The 25,362-nt window shown below is 39.2% G+C and overlaps 1 protein-coding gene across 1 annotated transcript in view; it reads right to left on the bottom strand.

Moving 5' to 3' along the window:
• Positions 1 to 25,362, bottom strand: part of Efhc2 (EF-hand domain containing 2) — a 175,258-nt gene that overhangs the window by 88,741 nt on the left and 61,155 nt on the right. Inside the window, exons 4-8 of the mRNA XM_010614074.3 lie at positions 18,973 to 19,123; positions 8,036 to 8,259; positions 4,131 to 4,382; positions 1,541 to 1,654; positions 1,025 to 1,163 (exon numbers count right to left, since the gene is read on the bottom strand). Coding sequence (XP_010612376.1) covers positions 1,025 to 1,163; positions 1,541 to 1,654; positions 4,131 to 4,382; positions 8,036 to 8,259; positions 18,973 to 19,123 — 880 coding nt within the window. The remainder of the gene's footprint in view (positions 1 to 1,024; positions 1,164 to 1,540; positions 1,655 to 4,130; positions 4,383 to 8,035; positions 8,260 to 18,972; positions 19,124 to 25,362) is intronic.

Raw genomic sequence — 25,362 nt, forward strand, 5'->3', positions numbered from 1 at the left:
GCAGTGGGGCAACTTAGTGAACACTTGTCACAAAATTTAGAAAAAAAAAAGGAAAGTGTACAGAAAGATGTATGTAACATTCTATATAAACACTCCGTCATTCCACGGCAGTGACTTGAGCAATCTCAGACTTTGGGAAAAGCAGCTAGAACCAATGCCCCTACAATAACCACACCTCAGATCCAAATGCCAACCGTGTAGGGCCGCTCATCAACTCCTAGCAACTGCAGGGACCCAGAGTCTGGGTAGAAGGCCTAGGAAGGGGGTAGAGCTGACTGGCAGATCCTCAGGAGACTAAAAATGGAAATCTACCTAGTAAAGATTTGGATTTCAGGTTTCCGATCATGTTCTCTGCCTACTTCTAGACTCTCATATAATATACTGGGGGTCCCAACTCCCCTTCTAGCCAATAAATCTTTTATACGACTCTGTATCATCTAAATTTACTGTGGTGACCTATATATAGTAAATGCTTGATAAAATCACTAGTTTTCATTCTGAACTGAACATGGAAGAAATGGAATCCATATCTATAAAGAGACAAGTTGAAGACCTTGACTGAGCCTTACCAGGAAAGGTGGAACAAACTGGCACAAAGAAAATTCTCTAAAGAATTCAAGTACCAAGAAATAAGTGAAGAAAACAGATTTAGGTCTTAATTTCAATTGCCCAACCAAAATGTTCTGATTACCTGATACGATAGTGAGGCATAAGAGCTTCCATAAGGGAAAACAAAAGCCCCTGGTGTTAGACAAGATCAAATCTTGGCTTACTCTTTACTTGCTGCATGATCTTGGACAAATGAGCCCTTTAAGTCTTGGATTCTTCATCTCTTAAATAGGAATAATGAGTTTACCCATAGAAGACTGTTGTTCAGAATAGATAAGACAACAAATGCCTCAAGGACAGAACCTGCTCAACAAATGGTTGTACTTTTGAGTGTAACAAGAAAAACTCCAGAGTAAAATCTTCAGCAGAAAACCAAGTTTTAAAGTATTTCTTACTTGGCATACATACTACTTACCAATTCCATATTTAACCTTATAATAAGATTTCGTAAATTCATCACAGTCACAGATGATCACTTTCCTTCCCCACACATTGATGGTGGCTCCTAAAAACAGGTCACTATCCTTGAGAAATTCTTGGTCAATTTTTCCCAGCTAATAAAAACAAAAGAACACATCATTGGCACCATGGGCCTTCCAAAGAACTAGGTACCCTTTTCCAAAGAAAAACTTAAAAAAAAAACTTGAATTATATCATTTATAATTAAATTTTAAAAATTAAAACACCAGTCAATGTTAATATTCTAATGTATTATTTTAGCACTATAGTGCTCACAGTGATGCAATACATATATTTCTATACGCACTTAAGTACATTTATTATTGCTAAATAGCTGTACATAATATACATATATTTACGTAGTCATGGATTGCATTCAAAAATCTCACAAGAGAAAAATATGTATCTCGACCTGCTGCACAGGTTCCAGAAAGTTACACTGGAAGCATTAATCAAACATGAGAGTCCTCACCGTGTACTTATCCAACATGTAACTATACATCTGTTTGCTGGACAAGCCACCAAACACATTGAGAACCGAACGATCTGTTATCTGGCCTGGTTGATGCAGTCCGGGTGGACCGTACTGGAAGACAAAATCAAAACAAGGTGCGGGAGACAATGAGATGGCGTATATGGGAAATACGCGTTGTATGGCTCTCTACCATTCAAAGGAAAACATGCAGGCCCCATCCACCTGTCCCCAGGCTGCCACACTCGCCCCCCAGGGCTCCCCTATACTCCATGCATCCTTCTTGGCCTTAAGGAATCCCATATTTCCCCCAGCTCCTCCCATAATACAGATAACCATCCACTTAGTTCTTCAGCAAGCCATCAGGCACATTCCGCACATTACCTGTCCCCAATGCAAACCACTACTTGCCATAGAGTTCAACCACTTTCTGTGGTTCTTTAATGGTTTTCACCAGTAGTTTTCTTTCCACCGAACTACAGACCTACCCAGCCACCTACTCACCTATCCACTCCTAAGAAAACCTGCTTCCTTTACACCACTTAGCAACCTGCTCAGTGAGCAGAGACCCTGCTCGCCAACAAAGGTGGCATGGTTAGGCAGAAAGAGCGAAAGATGGGTAAGCTTCTAACAGAAATGTGTCCTGGAACATACAGTCCCCTGCTTGGCCCTGAATGCAGTGGAGGTGGTTCCAAGCAATGCTATGAGCCGCAGGATGATCAGAAGTAACACATATAGATGAGAATTCTGAATCTTTCCTGAGCCGTGTGACATAAAATGTTAGTCTAAATGTGTGAATTCTAATGCATAGAAGAATGATACATTTAGACACAAACTCTCTTCACCATCTATAAGATACAAGCCCCAGGACCAAGCATGCGTCTTCTCGGAGGTTCAGTTTCTTCCTCTCTCTCATGAAGCCCCATTACGTACTCCTGCTTCCTTAAAAGATTCAAAGTGTCAAAGGAACACCCATCCCTTTGGTATCTCTCCCCCATGCAAACCTAACCTCCACAAAGCAGAACTTCATTTTCTTTCATAGTAGTAAGGCCCTCAATAAATATTTGGGGAAGGAATGAATAAAACAAAGTAACTGATGGCAAAGCACACTGTAAATGTCAGGTGTGGCATTGTTATTTTATATTTAGCCTATTTTTCAAAGCCATTTTAAAAACAAGCTTCCTTGGCCCCTACTGGCTGGCTGGTGTGGTTATCACAGAAATCCCTTGGGTACAATCCTGTCTTTCCTTGTCTCCAAGAAAAAACACTTTAAGTGTTTATGTGTCTTTACAGGTCTTAATGGGGGGCCTCAGATAATGTTTTCTACTATACTATCTCATTCCATCCTTACAATTATCTTAGGACTCTGTTAACTGCATTTTATAGATGGGAAAATAAGATCAAAGAAGTTATGTGACTCACCCAAAGTCACACAGCTATTAAGAGGCAAATCTGAAATTCTAATCCAGTGTCTGGTTCTGGGCTAGTCCTCCAACACCCAAGTTACATTAGCCCTCAAGTGACCAAAATTATTTGCAGAAATCAGTCTGACAACTCTTTTGAATAGTAAATAAAATGCTAAAGCTGGCAAAGCGCTCAGAAGAGACTTTCCTGTACACATACTTGTGTCTGTGTATGTCTTGCAAATGTCAGTGTGTGTGTGTGTGTGTGTGTGTGTGTGTGTGTGTGTTCACAATCTAGACCAACATCATCGGCTCCTCAGTAAGCTGCAGGGGCTACATGCCAGTGTGCCATGCAAGGCCAAGAGTAATACTTTTACTAAGGACTCCTTTACTTTAATAAGACTGTCGCCTCAATGACAGTGCTGGCACATTCTCTTACATGTGACTTTTTCCCTTACTTGGTTTAAGTTCAGTATGTTCCAACTCTAATTTGTGAGAGTCTCTGGATTGCTTTCCTAGATCTATGAGGTATGATAAAAAACTACACTGATCTTTTTTTTTAATTCATCGCAGTAAAGCATACTTTGCCATTAGTGCCCTTCAAAGTACTTGCTTGGCTTCCACTACTCTTACTCCATCATTCTTCTAACTTTCTGATGCAATTCCAGAAGTCCTCTTACGTGTCATCAGTCACACTGCTATATTTTGCCTCCATGTCCTGAACTGATTCAAAATGTACCTTTCATGGTTATTTTGAATTTGGAGAAGAGACTGAAGTCCCACGGTGCCAGATCCAGGGAATGAGGTGGATAAAGACGCACTGTGTTTTTATGAGCCTGCCTTTCTTTTGGATGGCTCAGCAGCATTCCCCATATTTCCAATCACATCTTGTAAAGATGCACAGGAAAGAGGATTCCAGAACTGCTTTAGAAAGTGGCAAGAACCATGGAATAAGTGTGTCAAAAAGAGGAGTGCTTCAAGGGGGAAACGTAGCAATATATCTTTTAATGTAATAATTTTCTAAGTTTAAACATACACTATATATTTTGGCCACACCTCACACGTTGTACAGGTTTGTAATATAGGAACTGTGTTTACATAGTCATAACATGCAACATTCTAAACAGTGACTCCAATCCCTTGGTCCACAAGCAAACTCAGGAAGTGATTCTGTGTCCGCTATTTACCTTGGGTAGCTTACTCCTCCGGAGTAAGAACGACATAGCACCTCGGCCTGAGTTCTCTGGCAATATTTCTTTGATTTCAATAGTATCATCAGACAAGAAGTAATGCAGGACAAGTTCTCTACGTTCCCCAAACAATGAGCCTGAGTCATACCACAAGCAGAAGAAACGCAAAACTTTCCCATCGTACTCCAAAAACTGTCTCAGGGTATCAAAGGATTCATAGGGACGACGGGGCTCCACATGCTCCAATTTCTGCAAATGGAGAAAATGTCAGAAGAAGCTACACGTTTTGTATATGCCTTTATGTGATACAATCAACTGACATCAAAACAAGTTTTCCATAGTCTACTCTGTGACTTTTTAAAGATCTCAAATGACTGACCTATATATGCATCTACAACCAGTTTTCTCCTGAAGAATATAGACAAATTTTCCACATTTTGTTAAACATTATTTTAATATAGTAAACTATATGTTTGTAATACTTTTTGTAAACTGATTTTGCTCAAAGACTTAGATGCTTAAGAATAGACAAAATAGTGTCGGGGATTTAGCACATTGGTTCCATCACCTGCTTTTGCAAGCACAAGGTCCCGAATTCGATCCCTGGTACCGAAAAAAAAAAAAAACAAAAAAAAAAAGACTAAATTAACCTATGGTAACAAACCACAACAGCAAGGGCTTTGATTGAAAAGAGGGACAAAGGGCCTTTCCAAGGTGCTTTCTGGAGTGAAGGAAGTATTCTACATGGGGGAGGGTGTGCACTAGAAATCAAACTCAAGGCGCTGCACATGCTCTACTACTGAGATATACCCAAAACCTAAAATATCTGACAGCTTGACTTTCATATGGTTACTCAGTTGTATACAGTTTTCAATACTCACTAATCTGTATGCTTTAGGATTTGTGTATCTGACTCTGTTCATTTATATCTCAAGTAAAAACACCATGTGTCTTTCTACTGAAAATTCGTTTCTGTATATGCTTGTTACTCATTCAGCTTTTCATAAAGGTAAAAGAAAAAATATACTTATGGTTCAATTTTGCTCATAAAGCTTTCAATACCAAGATATGAAAGCTCAGTGGAAATGGAAACACAGCAAAAGGAGAACTTTGTGTCCACACAAAAGCCCATCTCAGGGTCTTTTGCCTCCGAAGAGGTGTGTGATCTTCACTGCCATCTGCGTGGTCTCAGCACTGTCTTCGAGTGGAAATGCCCCATTCTCCGTGCTGTAGCCACATGGGACTGCTATATAGTATAAAGAAGGCCGCATTAGGCTAGGGAAATATTGTCCCAAATCAAGCTAGGTAATCGTTTCTGTAAATTCTTGTAACTGTGGATTTGTCCAGAGCAGTCCGTGTACAGTCTTATCACAAGACAGGGGAGGAAGGGAGCCGCCACACTAGACCCCACAATGGCTTTTCAGAGGCTCTTCAGCCTGATCCTTGATATTTAAATGAAATTATAAGACCTCTACTACATCAATTCAAAACTGTTTTCTTTGGTATTATCAGGACTTTACTAAATATATTATTAATTATGTATCACTGGAGTTCTTTGCAGTTTACATTAAATTGTCTGATTTTAACTTTATATTTCAAGGCAACAAACACTAAAGAAGCAAATGCATAAAGGTAAAAATAAAAGTCTCTTATTAAATTCCAAATTTATTGAAGAGTTTTCCCCCTGGAGAAATAAATGCTAAAATGATTCTCCCAATCTGAAAGGAAATTACTTAAAACATTTTTTGACTATACGTAGTGCTTACTCTCAATTCCTGGCATAAAACTGTTTTCTTCTTTATAAACCTATGCAATCCCACAGTGTTCTTTGTAATTTCATGCAATACATCATTCTTAACCACTATCATATAAGACAAAATGTTAGTGAATGAGGGGAGCTACATGTGAGGGGTGCTAATTCATATGGATCCAACTGCCTTAGACTCTCTCTGGTAGTTCTAAAGACTTTGCATTTATAAATGAGGTCAATTGGAGAAACATACAAATAAACCCAAACCAAAAAATCTCCTTTTACATCAATATATAGGCATTTTACCTTAGATATTCCAGAGGTTTCTATTTCTATGATAATAAAGAATAATTCAGGGGCTAGGAGGCAGATATAGATGAACAATCATAAGGCAGCTTTAACAAGAGATCAATCAAAGCCAAATCAAAGAATTTCATTCCAAATTTTGGATGCCAGGAAGATGGTGAAGTGGTGAACAAGAGAGAAACAGCCTTTCTGACATTTGGTGTCTAGACAATTAAATATTTTAAATTTTGGTATCTTTTTGCAAGGAAATGAATTATAAGTTTTAAAAACAAAAATCAGCCAGGCATGGTGGCACATACCTATAATCCCAGCACTAGGGAAGCTGAGGCAGGAAGATCACCACCGAGTTCAAGGCCAGCATAGACTACACAGTGAGTTCAATCAAGGCCCACATGAAATACATAGCGAGACACTGTCTCAAAAAACAAAAAAAGAGATGAAACTAATCTGTGGGGCTAAAAATGAGAATGGTGGCTATGCCTGGATTGGAAAAGGAACTGATTAGAAATATGCAGAAGGCTTTATAGAAAGATGAAAATGTTCAACATCTTGATTTGGAGTAGGGACATTTGTGAAGACTCATTTATAGGGCCGGGGATTTAGCTCAGTGGTTCTGCCGCCTACTTCATAAGCACAAGGACCAGAGTTCAATCCCTGGTACCAAAAAAAAAACTACAAGACTCATTTAACAGTATATTAGTGACTGTGTATTTTACTGTGTATAATTTTATGTCAATAAAAAGAGAGAAACAAATTATGATAATGGAAAACAAAGTAAGAGTCATGAGATTTGCATTCCAGTCCCAGCAAGGAGACTGACCGGATGTGTGACCTTGCACATGTCACTTGCCTTTTTGGATGTTCAGATTCTTCTTTTGGAAATCATAAAAATTTGGGTCAAGGAATCATTTAAAAAACTACAGAAAGACACAAATAATAAAAATAATATTGACTCTATTCCTTACACTAACCAAGGTTCAATTTTGAGGACAAGCATCCTTTTGTAACAGAGAGACATCACAACTGTCACCTTTTTCACTCTTCCAGAACATCTTAGCATACAGGGCCACCATAAAAGGAGTTGGAAGTCCAGAGGAGGAGAAGGTAGAATCAAGGCTTGGTTCACAAAACTAGTACTACAGATTTTAGTATATGTGCTGCTGAAGTGAGCACTAAATCAGTAGCACAGACACAGAGATTCTTCTCAGCCAGAGTTAGGCAACCTAAACTGGAAAATGGAGCAACAAAGTGTGCACCCAACTCCTACACAGTCGGTGACAACAAAGCCAACTGTAGGCTCCTAGAAATATCCCACCTAAACAGCTTGCGGAATACTCCTACAGCCTGCAAGGGAGACTCCAAAGAAAGACCTGGGAGGGCGGGTATCAGTCTTGTTCTGAAGCCTATACTGTTTTCCCACCAACCCAAGGGGAGAAAAGGACAACTAGAGTAACTACGGCTCCAAAAGCTCTTTCACATCTGCATCAAGAATAGCAATACCGTCCAGAAGTGGTGGTGCACACCTGTAATCCCAGCACTCGGGAGGCTGAGGCAGGAGGATCGCTGTGAGTTCGGAGACCAGCCTGGGCTGTATAGTGAGTTCCAGGTCAGTCTCAACTATATAGTGAGGCCCTGTCTCAAAACAACAACAACAACAAAAAAAAACAACACCCTTTCTTCGCTGAAAAAGGAATTCTTTTGTTTTTTGTTTTGTTTTGTTTTGTTTTTTTGTACTGGATCAAACTCAGCTCCTTGCACTTGTGAGGCAGGTGGCAGAACCACTGAGCTAAATCCCTGGCAGGAATTCTTCTTATGAGGACAAGAACTCACAAATACAATTTCTTACCTCCTTCCGCATCTTCAAATAGGGATCTTTTGGACACTGTCCTGGGGGATTTAATTTGACTCCTATTTTTCTCAAAAAGTTCTTTGTGAATTTATCACAATCATAAATCTTGAATGTCCGGCCATAGAAGATGATGTCAATGTTGATATTGAAATCATACACAGTATAAAACTGATCATCATTTGGAGGGGGGAGAGAAATCCGATGACGCCGAATAAACGTCCCTGCAGAGTGAAGTAAAATACAATTGCTTTATCATGCAGCTACCAAGAAGTTACAGAATATCTCAGAAACAGACTGAATGCTTTCCTGTGACAGGGGAGTGGGGTAAGGGCTTGTACTAAAGGCAGCATTAGTACATTTAAACTCTGAGGGAATCAGACAGCACTGAGACTTTGGAGGTTCCAACTTTTTTAAGTGACCAAAAATGCCCCACTGCCATCATATCTTTTCCTAGGAAAACAGCCTCACTTTCAACCACAGCACTCAATGTGAGTGACCAAAGAAGGTAGAAAGGCACAAAGAGTGCTCATAAAAATGTGTCATCTTGGCTCACGCAAAAATAAAGCAAATAAATTTCAGTATAGTAGGTGCCAATACTCTCACTTACAGCTTCAATAAACATGAATGGCTTTAAGCTGCTATGAAGCTTCGTAGGATCTTCTCTTACTATTAACTTATTCTTTCTTCTTCCTCTTGTAGCCTCTCCATCTCCATCTAACCATCCCCACTGAGTAAGGATTATTAAATGCTCTGGGCCAAAAGTTCTTAATCTCCTCCCAACTCCACTTCCAATCCTAAAATGCCCCTTCACTTCTGGTGAGAGACAAAGAGCAGTTTATTACTCAACAGGAGCAAAAGCAGCAACAGAACTGTATGATTTGTGCCAGTGCCCTAAGCTCCAATTTCCACTGGGAGGTATATTACATAGCACCTACATAGATGATGTTTAAGCCGGGCATGGTGGCGCACGCCTGTAATCCCAGCACTCGGGAGGCTGAGGCAGGAGGATCACTGTGAGTTCCAGACCAGCCTGGGCTACACAGTGAGTTCCAGGTCAGTCTCACTACATAGTGAGACCCCATCTCAAAAAAAAAAAATCATAGATGATGTTTACAGAACCCACACCTTCTACAGTGAGCAATAAACATCTTTATCAGACTGGACAGTAAGTATGTCCTCCCTTTGTTCTGGGGAGAGATATATCTTTAGCTTCCCAGGCCATACGGAAACGGCATTTTGCTCTAGAGGGAGCCTATCTCTGTCTTCCCCAGATATTTGCATAGATGAACACAACTGAACCAGGCCCAGTGGCATACACCTATAATCCCAGCACTCTGGAAGGAAGGAACCCAAGTGCGCCAGGCATGGTGGCTCATGCCTGTAATCCCAGCACTCGGGAGGTGGAGGCAGGAGGATCATTGCAAGTTTGAGACCAGCCTGGGCTACATAGTGAGTTCCAGGTCAGTCTCAACTATATAGTGAGACCCTGTCTCAAAAAACAAAAAGCAAAAAAAAAAAAAGATCCCAAGTTCAGTCCTTGCCTGAGCAACTTAGAAAGACCGGATCTCAGTGCATATGTGTCTGTGTGTGTGTCAGTGTGAGGGTTCAATTTTCAGTAACACACACACACACACACACACACACACACACAAAATCAAGAAAATTCTTGAAGAGACAGTCCAGAGAGCACATGGTGTCTCTGCTTGCAAGGTATACAAAAATGAAAGAAACCCATGGCAAATGATCTCTTGCCAACTGTAGCTGACTTAGGCTTGAGACCCTACTACAAGAGCATAGAGAAAAAAGGAAGCAGAGCATGCTGAGGATCTACTGGTTCAATAACAACCAGTTTGTGTGACCTCTGTATGAAGGTCTTTTAATACAATAATGTCAACCTATCTTCTTTGTATTTTAGACAGCACTGACAATGGGGCCTTTCCCAAAGTCTAGAAATACTCAGAAATTATTCATTAACGAAGATTTAATGAATATCTTTATGTGCCAGAAACTGTGTTGGGCTGAGTTCCATTTCTCTTCTTATCATTGCTTCACTCTCTTCAGGGGAAATGAACTCAAACCATTTTCATCTTCTTTTCTTTGTAGCAATTTTTAATTACTTGGTACATTAAATTAAAATAATAAAACTACAAAATTAGAACTGGCCTAGAATGTTTTTAAATGTACTACCTAAAAGATTATATAAGTTTACTGCAAAAAAATTATACTTCAATTAGCCTTTAATTCATCCCACTGAAAATAGTATGCAAATTACTTAATAATTCAAGATTAGACTTGTACAATATATTACATACTTAAACATTTATGAAAGGATGGGCATTTCAGGTATTCTTCAGAAACAATTATACACCTCTTTAAAATACTTATTTCATGAAAATTTTTTAAATATGTAAGATTTACTCAACAGTCAGGAGATTTTTTTCAAGAATTTTATCTATCTTGCATTTCAAGTCCATTATAAAAATTCAAATGAACAAGTTACTGCTGGTTTTTGTTCAATAAGACTCTGAAAAGGAATTCTATATTTTTCTGGATATGAAGAACCAACCTACCCACTGGGCTTTTAAATAACAATAATCATAGTCATCATCCTAGCCCTAGGATACTTTCATTAACATTTTCTCATTTAATCTACAATAATCGCACAGACAGAAATATGAATATTCAGTTTATGAATAAGAAAACCAAAGCTCACAGTGCTTAAGCATTACACCCAGGATCATGCCTTCATAAACAGTAGAAAAAGATTTTGAACTTGGAATTTTACACTCTACCTGAATACACTGTCTGACATAGTTTTCACTGAACTGTATCTCACTGTACTAGAGCCACAAATCATATAAGTGAAGGAAAGGAAGAAGAAGAGCCACAAGCAAAATAGGTCAGAAATGGGTATTAAGAGCTGCCAGAGACCATGAAAAGGAAAAAGATTCATGACTATCTCTTTCAAAGGAGCAGCCTGTCTCTGCCCTAAGGCAAATCTTCAGCACAGGCCACTTGACCTGCATGGGCCCTACCCTCACATGGTGCCCACCACTTATCTGCCCCTCTCAGGAGGTCATATATCTCAGGCCTCCACGCTCCTCCTCACCTGGGGCCCACAATTTTCACACTAGATGGTTCTCAGAAGAGGCCAGCAACTTCTTCATGATAATGAAAAAAAAAAAAGTCCTGACCAATCATAGATTGTAAAGAGAAAGCAAGTCTGACACTCAACAAGAACATCTTACTAACAAGAAAATCAACATCACAATCCAATGTTAATCAGAAAACCAAAGTGTGTCATTAGAAATGTACAGTTGCAAATGAGAGCTTTCAATGATATATTTCCAGGATCTCTCAACTGTGTCCTTTGGGGATTAAAATTTTTATTTATTAGGATTTGCGTGTTTATGGTCTTCCGTGATAAATGGCAGAAACTCCACCAGCAATTTTGTTCTGGAATATCAAGAAGTGGGCATGGTGCCATGTCTTTGGCACAAACTAGAAAGCAGCTGAGGTCATCAAAGTAGATTAATAAGCATAATGCTACAAGATGGAAAACAAAATAAAAGCACCATATCGTTCCTTTAAATTTTCAGGTGTTTAATCATTTTAACTACCCCATAAAAACAACTGAGACACATGTCCAGGCATCAGATCCCTGCCTTCCAGCTTGTCCTCACTGACATATTTTACATCTCCCTTCCTTTTAAAAAGCTCTGCTATCTGAGTGTACTCTACAAGATTTAAATTTCTGGCATTTTCCTGTGGTTTAGATCAAACTGACCATATATCCAGTTATGTTTAATGTGTTTTAATGTCATTCAGGTGGGACCTGTCTTAGATTTTGCTCAAACCATTAACTTCTGTTTTTTGGAATTCATCTACCAGAATTAAGATTCCAGCCTCTTTTATCTTTTAATTGTGGAGGGTTTTCTTTCCCCCATTTTTGCAATACTGCAGAACTAGAGGGCATCTATGACCAAAGGCAACATTGCCTAGGTGAAGGAATACACAATTGGAATTTACCCTTGTCACCATGCATACTAAATTTGCATCCAGAGGATACTAAGAGCCTGGTAACCATAGTGCATCTTTTCCTCCACTTGTATTCACTGTATTTCTCCATTAAAATGACTATTCCAGTTTTACTATGGTTTTTTGAAAAGCTTACTCTTGAAGTTTTAGTTTCACAAAAATAACTCTTTTATGTGTAGATAATCTGGCACATGACTTGCAGCAAATGAATACAAATTTAAAACGCTATATCTCTGATCATAATGATAAATAATAATATCCTTCACCTTAAGCAATGAATAAGCACCAAAAACATAGCCCAAGGGGTATGCTAATGTCCCACTGTTGAGTTTCCTTTACACATTCTATATCTGCCCCGAAATACCTCCCAACTCCCCACCCCCACTTTCCTACCTTTGAAATCTCACATTGCTGCTTTTCACTGCTCTGCCCTTCTCTTCCACCTTTATAGGAGGTGCCACTTTAAAGATACCATGCAATTATCATCTTCAGTGGATACTGACTTTTTTCCTCCTTTGATCCCTGAAGGACCTGGCCCCACTGATGGTACCTGCACACTGTGTAATTGCCACTACCTACCATCTCACTTCCTTCCACAGTGCTTCTTGAGCAGCCATCTTTAAACACTAGCCACTCCTCTCTACTCTTAAATTCTTAAATTCTACAATGTTCCATTCAGTAATTATTCCGGCTCCAACTTCTACCCTTCGGAGTTGCTATATTTAGCAAGCTGATAAATATGGATGCCCAGTGACATTTGAATTCAATGAAAACTGAGTATGTCTTTACTGTTAAGTATTTTCCATGCAATATTCGGGAGTTTGTCTTACTTTTCTCATTGCTGACACAAAATATCTGACACCCAAAGTTAAAGGAGGAAAAGTTTATTTGCATCAGTCTGTAGAGGTTTCAGTGCGGAGCTGGCTGGCTCCAAGGCAGGGTGCCACAGGAAAGGGGCATCACAGAGGAGAAATCCATGGAAAGCACTCAAGAGCACATAAACACTCTTTCTGTCTCTCATATTTTATGCAGGCTACCTGTCCTAGGGTGAGTGTAGCCCTCACACCCTTAATCCTAGCCAGAGCTATGCCAAACCAATTAGTGGATTTAGTAATCACACACCCATGATCCCAGCACCACATACTCTCTAGATCCAGCCGCCTCTGAAAAGCCCCACCTATGACCACAGGAGGCTTTAGGGGGTCACACAAGCCATAACACAATTATACTAAAAAATTCTACCACTGCTAATCTGAAATTCAAATTTAACTGGGCATCTTATATTTTATCTACCAACCCTAGAGCAAAATATCTTCCACTTTATGAGATACAATACTTGGATATAGTATATGTCCAGTATGACTGAATGATACACAAATGACTGCTGGAATCAGGCATGCTCCACTGCACTGGGCTTCAATCAGGTAAATTATCTTGGTGTTTCAAAAATAAAGTGAAAGAAATACTACCCAATTAAGGAGCCAAAACAAGTCATTAATGTAGATCAGTGTTCTTAACCAAGGATGTACCAAGAACCATGTAAAAGCCAGTTCTTGACTTCAGACCTGTAGAACAAAAAGTTCTGGGGTAAAGTAGGAGATTCTGGTCATCGCTTCCAACTGAGAGGAAGTGGGATAAACCATGGCAGAAATCATGGTGAGGTTCTAATTGTTATCTTTTTTTTTTCCTTTAGCACAGATTAGTTTGGACTCGATTGTAAAATACTAAACTCACAATAATTGTTAGACAATTAGCAGTAAAACTACTGGGTTTACCTCTGACACTCTTGGACTGATGCAAAATTGTTTTAACTACAAAAGCAATAAATTCTATAAATAGAACACATCTAACTCAAAAAATAGTGATATCCTGGCAAGAAATTAAAGAAGCCTTGAATTGCAAAAGTGATTTACTCATAATACACACAAATCTCTTTGCCAATAAGAAATCATAAACATTGAAATATATTAAACAATATTGCTCTGATAAGAAGCCGCATATAACTGAATGCCTATTTTTTTTTGCACCATACTACTGGAAGCCTCTTATTTCTGGCTTATTCCAAACTCCCTCCACCCCAAAAAAACCAATTACGTGATACTACAGACAACTAAAATGGAGGTGGGGGGTATAATTCATCCAGTGGTACTGATTTCTGAATGGGCAGGTCCACAAGAAACAGGCACATATAGCCTCCAAGTTCTTTGGGAAATACCAAAACCCTACAAAATGACAGGTGCACCATTAGTGCACAGCACGTATACCTGACCACTAGCCTCAACCCACGGCCCATGGATACATGAAAGCTAGGCCCAGGTTACTCAAGACACTGACTGACAAAAACATTACCTACTCTATCCTCTAAAATATGAACTATGGGCCCATTAACTTTGTTTTCTTTTTCCCAATCACTTAACTTAGGAAAGCGTGAAGTAGATGTTTTCATGATTTTTCAAAGTACTGTCCAAACAGACCTTAACAAGAGTCATCATATTAAATATTTCAAGAGAGACAGGTTTCTCTCTAAACAAATCTTGCTGACAGAGTGGTTATTTATGTTTGCTTTCAACAGGATTTGCCACAGCCTTCCAGGTTTCTGCCTTCTCCTGACAATTTGAGTATCATTATACAGTGTGATTGCTGTGTATTTTGACTGCGACCCTTGAGCTGCACCTTCAAACAGCGAAATGTCTTCACCACAGTGAGTCAATCAGAAATTCTGAAATTTTCCAGAGACTATAATAGTTTTTACTTGCGTTTCTTTTTCTGAGTCTTTATGAACAAATATATATAATTTTCAAGTGCATCATTATGACCATCTTCAACTTTCCAATGGAATCCGCCTTTGTAAGATTTGAAATCAACAGTTTGTGAGAACTGAACTCTTAGTAAGAACCGTTCCCAAGATCCTCCTAGAGGTTGCCTTTCATATCTCTTTTTAGATAGCTTAATAAAAATAAACTGGACAGAGGCCAATGAGCTACTGAAATACAAGCTTCCACTTAAAAAGTAGTAATAATAATGTAATTCAGGTTTGGGATGTCTTGTGGTCTGACCCCACTTAGACAAATTTGGTGTCATGGTGAGGAAAGTGATCCAAAAACAAGCAAAGGTTGATTAGAGAAAAGAAGAGCAAGTATTCAGTGAAAAAGCTGTAAGAAAGTAATTTTGGCTGAAGTAATACAGTTACACACCTAATCAAATACACTTAAGTAAAACAGATGCTCACAGAAATGAAAAGATGTAATTTTCTCTTTCTGCACTAAGTAACACCTTTCTCATACATTCTTACCAATCTTTAAAAACTGTCTTAGATGTGCTAAAATATGACCCCCAAAAGTCTAACACTGTTTATCCCTCTACAAAATATGATGCCACACTTTTTACCTTGAAGTTTGTGAAAACCTCTTCTAAAATGTTAAGGCATTTTCCTATTTCAGATTTACTCATCATTCAGTCATGAATTCTCCAAATACAATGCAGCAGTGGATAGTGTGGGAGTTGAAACACAAAGCACAATGCAATGAGGACAGCTCATACTGACTGCCTCTTCATATCAAACCTTACCTTCTCCTTCCAAATAGCAAAACCAGCAGAGACACAGCACTGAATCCCCTTCCTCTGTGCACAACCTCAACAAAGGCTTCCCTCCCACACAGCAGAACAGACTAATTCTGGTCATGATCTGGGCACCTACGATTCCCAATCTGTAGCTGCAGCCTAGGCTTTTTTCCTGAAGACACATCCCATGGCTCCACCTGCCTGGCGCACACCACCATACAGCTGTCTGAATGTTCCTTCAAAGGCTTCATCGCGTACACACCGCAGAACAAATGCTGATCCTTTTTCATGTTCTCTACCCATGGCGTTTACAAAGGTATCACCACCCGCTCTACCAGAGACTCTTAGCAATCAGTTAATATTCAGACAGGACTGGGGGTGTGGCTCAGCGGTAAAGCCCTTGCCTAGCACGCACAAAGCCCTGAGTTCAATCCTGAAAACATAAATCAAATTCAGATGATGCAAATCACCTTCCTATGCCTGTTTCCTTTTTCGGTAAAGCTGACAAAGGCAATATCAGCTTCAGATGGTCATTGAGGGATGGTCTTTTTCCTTATTCTCTATATTTAGTCACTGTATAAGAAAAATCAACACTGACAACCAAATGTCTCTTAAAGCCTTCGCCTGCTTTCTATTCTAAGAACCACTGTACTCATTTGTACACTTAGCATTTCTAGCCCAAAAAACTATAAAACTCCCAGACTACTCACCATACTCCCTTTCCTCTCCAACCTGCTAGGTATATACTCCAAAAGACGAGGATATGATGGGTCCTAGTCCTGTTGTTCACTTTCCAAAAGTCCGGCATAGTGAACGGCACAGAGTAGGTTTTCAATAAACACTTCTTAGCAATGCTGAGTGGCTCCAAATTTATCACCACAAGCACCAGACACAATGAAGAGAAACTGAGAAAAACTTCAATCTCATGAGCACTGAAGGAAGTCTTTGTGCACACTAAATGAGGAAGCATAACAACCATTCTCTGTGGGCCCCCTGTCCCCCAAATTCCTGTTTCTCCCTCATTGTGGTATATAACTATGGAGGCATCAGGCCTATGTAAGTGATTAGTAAGCAAAAAGTTTATTCAGCATAGGCAAAAACCATAAGATTTATTAAATATGAGATAGTAAGCAAGATGTGGGTGTTAAACATCAAAAGGAAGGGATGGAAGGACCAAGAGATAACAAATTTCCAGTAGGTATTAAATATACATGAGACACCTGGGCTCTAAATATTCATGATACACTAAATATACAAGAGGCACTAAATATTCACGAGTACTCAATATTTATGAGGCCTTAATTCGGCCACTCCTTCATTGGCAATACCCATTCTAGCCCTGAGTACCCTCTGTCCAAGAAACACATACAAAACCCATGACTATTCAGCAGGTTCACTGGCAAGCTATAGCTGGGGCCAGGGACACACATCCCTGCAGCTCTGCGATATAGCAAGTGTGTGCCGTTGGCCCAGAGCCCTGTGTATCTGTGGTTCTCCTTGCGTGACCCTTAGTTGTGGGCTCCAAACCACACTATTCAAAGTTAAAAGCTGACAAAACAGAGAGGGAGGCCCATTGCCCAGGATTCAAGAGTGTGGTCCTTCCACTTGAACTGGGTCAAAAGTATGAAAACCTGTTCTGTCTCTTTCACTGTCCTTCATGCTGTGTAGTTTAGTTTTTCTTCTTGTTTGCCCCCAGGTGCTGGGAATGAATGAATCCAGGGCCGGGCACATGCTAGACAAGTGTTCCACCACTGAGCTACACCCCCAAGTGTTGCTGCGTTTTCAATTACTTTAACCTATTGTGTGAACTATGTAATTTAATTTGGCCCATGAGCCTTGTGTTCTTTGGCCTCTGGGAGAGCCTGCACGAATGCTTCTTGGAGGCCATTACTGCATCAAGGTAATATCTTAGACAACACCATGGCTGCCACAGAGAGAACAAACTGCAGAAGGAGCAGCAATGGAATCAGGGAGAGCACAGTGGGGAGCTGTTCATTCCTCCACCAAAGAAATGAGAGGAGCATGAGCTAGGTGGTAGGAAAGGAGACAAAATGACATGGATACGGTCAGGATATGTTTTGCTGGGAGAGTAAAGAACAGGGATGCCCAGTAGATATGAGCAAATGGGGAAAGTAAAAGAGAGTGGAGATTGCACTCAGAGAAGGCAATTTCAGAGTCTGAGATATTGGAAGTAACGATTTTCCAAAAGACAAGAAAAAAAATCTCACCCAAGAATCACAGTTCTGAGGGAAACAAAGGACTCTGGAAGGTCACTTATACCAACCACCAAATGCTGGCTCTTCTCCAAGCTATCGGTGAAGCACATCTGAACCACATCCCAGGGTCATCCCTCTAGACCAGTGAACAAATAAGCGACTCCACTCCTCAACTCTACACCAGAATCCACCTTCAATGCCATTCAAGAGCATCCACTACAACTTCTGGCAGCTCTCTGCTGCAAAACTGCAAGTGACCTGAATTCTGATCCCTAGATACAATGCATGAGGGTACAGAAAATAAGGTCACCCCCCCACACCCTGACACTCCCTTAGATATGTGAAGACATTTTCAGGCACATTTGTCTTCTCATTAAAAACAAATATCCTTTTTCATTATTTATTCTGGCAGCTGACAATTTTCAGTCCTTTCATCCTTAATAGCCACTGTCCCCAAACGGCACCCAGAATTCAGCCAGATCCCTCCCTTTATCTCCACCATTCTCTAACAATACAGCCTAGGCTTGCATTCTCTGGTGGCCACATAGCTAATTCTTGTTGGGCCAGAGCACAGTACAGGTAAAGATGACCAGCATACATAGAGTACAGAACAAGACTCTGCTAAGGTACCACTGAGGATTGGTTGATCACCACACATGATGTTAGTTAACAGGTATGAGGATGAGGTGAAGGCAGTTGAAACAAAGGACAAGAAATTCGAGAAAGAAGAGAGAATACCAGTCTGAAGTGGCAGTGGAAAACAGCTTCCTCTTCTCCCTTGAGGGTGTTCTGAAGGAAGCCAGTTACCCATGGCAAAGAGAACAAAGGTTTGAGGACAAAGTCAAAGGCACAGGAGAGTCTCTTCATACTGCAGCAGCATTGGAAAAGATACACTGTGCCACACAGGAGTGAGAGAAATGGCCAATACTGAGTGTGGTATATAGGAAGTTGATCAGTCGCTTACACTAAATATACACTAGCGGCATGCTTATATTCACCACTGCCAGGAAGTCAGATACCTAAGTATTAGTACAAGGCCTTTTAAAAAGCTAAAGAAAGATAGCATATAATGGCAAGAGTTAGAAGACAAATAACCATAAGGCTGCTTTAAATAGATACCTTGAGGCAGTCCACTATTCTTCACTTGTGGTTCATTTACTTCGATTGTGTCATCTTCAGGGTAGAAGTAGATTTTATAGAATCTTATTCTATATATTTCTTGGCTTTTATCAAGCACTTCATCTTCCAAATAGGCGTTAAAACGCAGTACCTGTCGGAGTCATAATTAGAAACTATGAAAAGAAAATCCAACAAACTTCAAATCAATAAAGCTACTGATCATATACATTTTATTAGTAAAAAGAAAAAAGTTGTGGGGATTTTTTTCTAGGAGACATTTTATACATCAGCCATGTAGATGGATACACAATATAGTTTATGGTACATAAATATTATTTTACACTTTCATTACTGTCTGGTTAGAACTAGGAAATGATATTCAAGCAATAAATCCATCATTCAGCCCTACCATAAACTAAACAACTCTGTCTGTGGAATTTTAGTGGAATTCTAAATTATGAGTAAGAGAAACAAAATAGTCTTTCTCACACAATGAATGTAAGTTTTATTATTTTTCCCATTAAAAATAATGCAGAGCTACTTGGTTCTGGCATAAAATTATACTGACTCTCCAACCTACTGATTGTTTGCCATGAGGCAATCTAAACAGGCAAATTTGTAATTTTTCTAAAGCATAGAGACTTCACATTAAACTTCTCTGGGAACTTAAAAAAGTCAGACCCATCTTACACTTCAGGGATAGAGGGTGGGTGGGTCCAAAAACCATTACAATAAAAATCACAGTCCAAAATATCTTTGAAAAATCCCTTATCCACTTTGGAAAACTTAGCTTCTTGACAAGTAAAACACAAGTCCTTTTTCCTCCAGTTGACTCACATGACTGTCTGCCTCCTCATAAAGACCAGATGAAATGGTCTTGTGTTTAGGTGCCATGTGGTATAAAAGTAATATTTAACCTTTGGAATCCTCTCCACAGGGCAATCTGCTCATAAACACTGAGGAGGACATAGGAATGAGGGCAAGCGGAGGAAAAGGATATTTATGCTGCCATTTCCAGCTTGACCTGGGACACAGATTCCTTTAGATCCCTTTAAATATTCACTTTGTCTCTCAATTTTGGTTAAATTTTATAATAGAAGTTGCAAATGTTAATTGTGGGTTGAAGGGAGGGGAGAGGAATGGGGAAAAAAGAAGCAAGACATATCATGTGCAAGTATAAAATCCCTATAATGTTATCATGTACATCTAAAATGTGCCACCAAAAAGTCAACTGCACATGACAGAACTCCAAGATTATTCAACATGGACATTACACACACATATCAATTTCCCTATGTATACACTCCAAGACTGTTCAGTACATTTCTATCAGAAGCCCATGATGTAATAATTTTTTCAGTTTTCACAATGATTCTGCAGTTTGAACTGCAGTTTTTTCTAATTAATTTTATTAGTACATTTTAGGTATACAACATAATGACTTTCGTCACTGGAAATTTGTATCTTTACATAACCTATCTTGGTTTGTATTTTTTCCCCATTCCCCTGCCCTCCCTTCGACCCCTCTACCCCGCCCTATTTACAAAGACTTTGTTTCCATTTTTTTTCTTTTCTCATATTACCTCCATTCCTTTCTTTCCTTTCCCCTATGTCTCCCATTCCTCTTCCCCTTTGCCCCTTTTCTTCCTACAGCACATCTCTATTATACCTTTTATTTACACTTTAAGTTTTTCACACCTGGGAAAGTATTTGGTATTTACACATGCGGATCCTATTAATTTCACTTAAGAGTATGGCCTCAGTGTGCATACATTTAGCTATAAATGTCTCTAATTTATCATTCTTTATGGTGGAGTAGTAATATATATATATATTACTATATTTTATATATATATTACTATATTTTATATATATATTACTATATTTTTAAACACATTTTCTTTATCCAATATCCAGTTGATTAGGAATTGTGCTGTTTCCCAGTTTTAGCTGTTATAAACTGTGCTGCTATGAACATGGGTGCACATGTATCACTATGGTGATGCTTTTAATTCTTTGGGGAAAATACACAGCAAGGAATAGCTGAGTCAAATGGGACCTCTAGTCCTAGTTCTTTGAGCTATCTATGAAATGATTTCCACAGTGGTTACACCAGTCTGCATTTCCACCCCCACATCCCCACCAGCATTTGTTATTTATTGGTTTGATTTCGTGATAGCAGACACTCTTTCTGGAATGTGGTGGAATGTCAGCATTGTTTTCATTCACATCTCTTGAATGACCAGTGATGTTGAACATTTTTTCACATGTTTATTTGCTACTTCTACTTGTCTAAGAAATGTCTGTTCATGTCAGATGCCCTTTTTTAAATTGGGTCTTTAAATTTGGGAGGTCTGATTTTTTGAAGTTCTTTATATACTCTAAAGAGTAGATCTTTGCCTGAGGAACAGCTGGTAAAAATTTTTTTGTGGGTTGTCTCTTCACACTGTTGGTGGTTTTTCTTGTTGTATGGAAAGAAGCCCATATTTCTAATAAGATGTCTGATGAACACGAGAAACTTTGCTAATTACCAAAAAAAAAAAACGATGTTACACCTGGGCAGGGTGGTGCACACTTGTAATCCCAGCCCTTGGGAGGCTGAGGCAGGAAGACTGCCACAAGTTCGAGGCCATCTTGGGCTACATGGTAAGTTCAAGGCCAGCCTGGACTATATAGCAAGATCCTGACTCAAAAACCAACAAAAAATGATGTTAGAAATTTGTCTTAGTAAAATGACTGTATTCAAAATGCACAGATCAGTTATTGATCACCGTACCAGGCACTGTTCATACAGTAATGGGTTCTAAGAAACTTGTAAACCAAGGAATCCATACCCCTCAAAATGGCAACTTTGACTTCATCCCAAAATGGCCCTATGCCCAGTGGCTTTCTTGAGGAATTCATCTAGCCTGACTCCAATTAGTTTAGCTAAACCCCTAATGCTAGAAAGTTTTCAATGTTGTGATGAAATACTATACTGGATGTAAACCAGTTTTCAGGAGGGAAGCTTATTTTGACTTATGGTTTCAGACATTTGCGTCCATACATAGTTGGCTGTTTCCATTACCTTTAGTCCTGTGGCAAGAAAAAGACATCATGGCAGAAGGGACTAGAAGAGAAAAGCTGCTCAACATGACAGTCAGGAAGTAGAGTGAGAAGGAAAGAACCATAGAGGAAGAGGGAAGGGTAAGATATATTCCCTGAGGTCACATCACCATGACCACTCCCTTCAACTAGTCTCTACCTCCTAAGTTTCCATTACTGTCGAATATGCCATCACATTAGATCTCATCAACGGATTGGCCCAGTGATGAAATCAGAGCCCTCAGGAGCTAATCACCTTCCAAATGCCCCATCTCTGAACATGTGAGACTTTGGGGGAACACTTTCCAGCAGCAGTTAAATTGTTATGGAACAAGCATTTCAGGTAAGATGCTGTGAGATGGGTACAGGGGATTTTGTTTTGTTCTAAAATGTTTTGGCAACTAGATAGAAGTAATAGTTGTACAACATTATGAATATGCTAAATGTCACTGAATTGGTCACTTTAAAATGACTGTTAACTTTACGCTATGTTAATTTTACGTCAATTACTAGAAAGATGTTAGACACTAAATTGTGTTGGACATTTTAAAATGGTGAGTTTTAGCCAGGCATGGTGGAACACACCTATAACCACAGGATTTTGGAAGGCTGAGTCAAGATGATTCCAAGTTTGAGTGCAGCCTGGGCAAATTAGTGAAACTCTGTCTCAAAAAAAAAATATATTAAAGTGGGGTAGGGGTTGCAAATGGAGATATAGTTTAGTGCGAAGACCCTGGGTTCAATCCCCAGTATGCCAATCAATCAAAAGGTGAATTTTAGGTTAAACGAATTACACCTCAAATAAATAAATAAAACAAGAGAAGGAAGGTGCTGGAACATCAAAAAAAGAACAGAGAACCTGCCTCACAAGGGCAAGGTGCTGAGTTTGATCCTTAGTACAAAAAACAAACAAACAAAAAAAAAAAACAGAGAGCTAACCAGGCATTGGTGGTACATACCTGTAATTCCAGCACTCAGGCAGCTGAGGCAGGAACAATGCCATTGAGTTCAATGCCAGCCTGGGCTGCATGGTGAGTTCAAGAATGGCCTAAGTGCCATAGTGAGAGCCTGTATCAAAAAAAAAAAAAAAGAAAGAAAAAGAAAAAGAAAAAAAAAGATAACAGAGCTGGGGCTTCATTACGCTTTCAACATAGAGTTTTCAATTTGAAGCTTTTTATTTTTTTCATTACCATCAGGTAATAGAAAAGTATGAAGAGAATATTTCTTGCCCTTCCTTATGTGTGGAGTGCTACTGATACAAATTTGTGAAAGACCAAACTGGCATAGGTCAGTTGACAATTGTCATGGACATAATCACTGAAATATTTTCCAGTTGAATGATGCATTAAAAGAAAAGAGAAGATGTTAAATGGAATAAAGGGGAATGAAAAGACATTATTTTAGGCTATGTTTTAATATGTCCAGAAAAAGGATCGACTGGTATTTCATGTTCTAGTCTCAGGAGAATATAGGACTGCCAAACTCATACATGAAAGATACAAAGCAAGTCAAAGAATGACAGAGATAACGAAAGTAAAACAAGAGCGAGTTCTAAAATATGGCAAAGTAGACTGTGAAGAGACACTAAAGATATTAAAAGCAAACTCAGATAAATGTCCTGATCATATCTGAATTGGATGTATCAGAATCCAGGAAAAAAAAGAACTAAAAATGAAATAGAAATGAAAACTTGTAGAAATATACTTAGGACTGAAGCCCAGGAAAGACTGGATAAACAAGGTCCTAGCAGACTTCACTGGCTGCAGGGTTCTTGACAATGAGATGTAATCGTCATTTGGTTAAGGTGTGTAATTTTTGGTTCCCCACAGGCTTCTGCAGGCGTGGCAGTAATGTGCAAGGTTACCTTCCCTGATCCCCGAGGATTTTGGTGTTTTGATCTTAGCCTAGAGGTTACAAAATATGAAACTCCTTAGCTATAAAGGAAAATTCAAATGTTTATATTTCTGAATTCAAACTCTTTTTACAATGAAGGCCTAAAGAATCTCAAAGCAGTAGGAAATGCATTTTGATGGGCAAGTAGGTATAACTTCATGTATGGTGTGAATTAGCTTCCAGAGAAAGAGTTAACCCTATTTTCATGTCAATTAAGTTATTTGTCTTGCACTGTATGTCCTAAAGATCTGGTCTTTAATTTGGCTTGCTAGTTTTCACTTAAAATGTCATCAAAAGGATTACTGTCTGGTATAGCACAGACATAAATCATAACTGTGTGTAGAAGGTTGGCCCCACAGACTAGGCAGTATGGCCATAAGGCTAAGGCAAAAACCTCATCTCTCAGATGCAATTTTTAAAAACGGGAAGGTTGGTGTTACCAATGTATGAGTCATAAACACAATTTTACTCAGGAATCAAACATCTCAGTGTCACAAACCCATAGTTGAATTTCTAGAAAAACTGTTTAGAAAAGATGAAACATAAGTACTGTTCAATAAGGCTTCAGATTTTACACAGGTCTACATCGTAACTATAATACATTTAGGATACCAGGCAATGGAGGCTGAGGCAGAAGGATTTTCCGAGCCCAAGTATTCAAAGCTAGCATTGGCAACATAGCAAGACCCTGACTCAAAACAGAAAAAGAATGGCTTGAGACACAGGTTGGTGATAGAACACTTGCCTAGCATGCAGAAAACCCTGGTAAATAACAACATAAATAAGTAAAACATTTAGGCTCTATTTTATGAAAAAGGCTTTGATTCAATTGGTCATACTAAAGAATGTACATAATAGAAGATAAATGCATGTTCTTAGAGGTTAGTTACTAAACAGTATTTGTGGGGTTTTGTTTTGTTTTGTTTTGTTTTGTTTGCGGTACCAGTGATGGAACGCAGGACCTTGTGCTTACCAGGCAGGCATGGTACCACTGAGCTACATCCCCGGCTCTGAAACAAAAGTTTGTATCTTTAAAATGCTGTTTTTAGGGCCAGGGATGTAGCTCAGTGGCAATGTGCCTTCCTGGAAAGCACAAGGTCCTGAGTTTGATCCCTAATACCAAAAAATAAGCTGTTTTTAGCCAGGCATCGTGGCACATGCCTGTACTCCCAGCACTCGGAAGGCTAAGGCAGAATTCCCATGAGTTCAAGGCCAGCCTGCATTACACAGTGAGCTCAAGACCAGCCTGGACTACACAGTGAGACGCTGTCTCAAAAAACTAAAAAAACATAACAAAAAAAGCTGAGTTTTTTAGTAGTATATGTTTGCAGTACAGTTTACAATCATATTGGGGAGTGGGTATATGTACATTATACAACTTAATTCCTTTAAAAAAGCTATTTTTAAATCAAT

This window comes from Fukomys damarensis, unplaced genomic scaffold (assembly GCF_012274545.1).
Source record: "Fukomys damarensis isolate Sample0158 unplaced genomic scaffold, DMR_v1.0_HiC HiC_scaffold_39, whole genome shotgun sequence".
Lineage (NCBI taxonomy): Eukaryota > Metazoa > Chordata > Mammalia > Rodentia > Bathyergidae > Fukomys > Fukomys damarensis.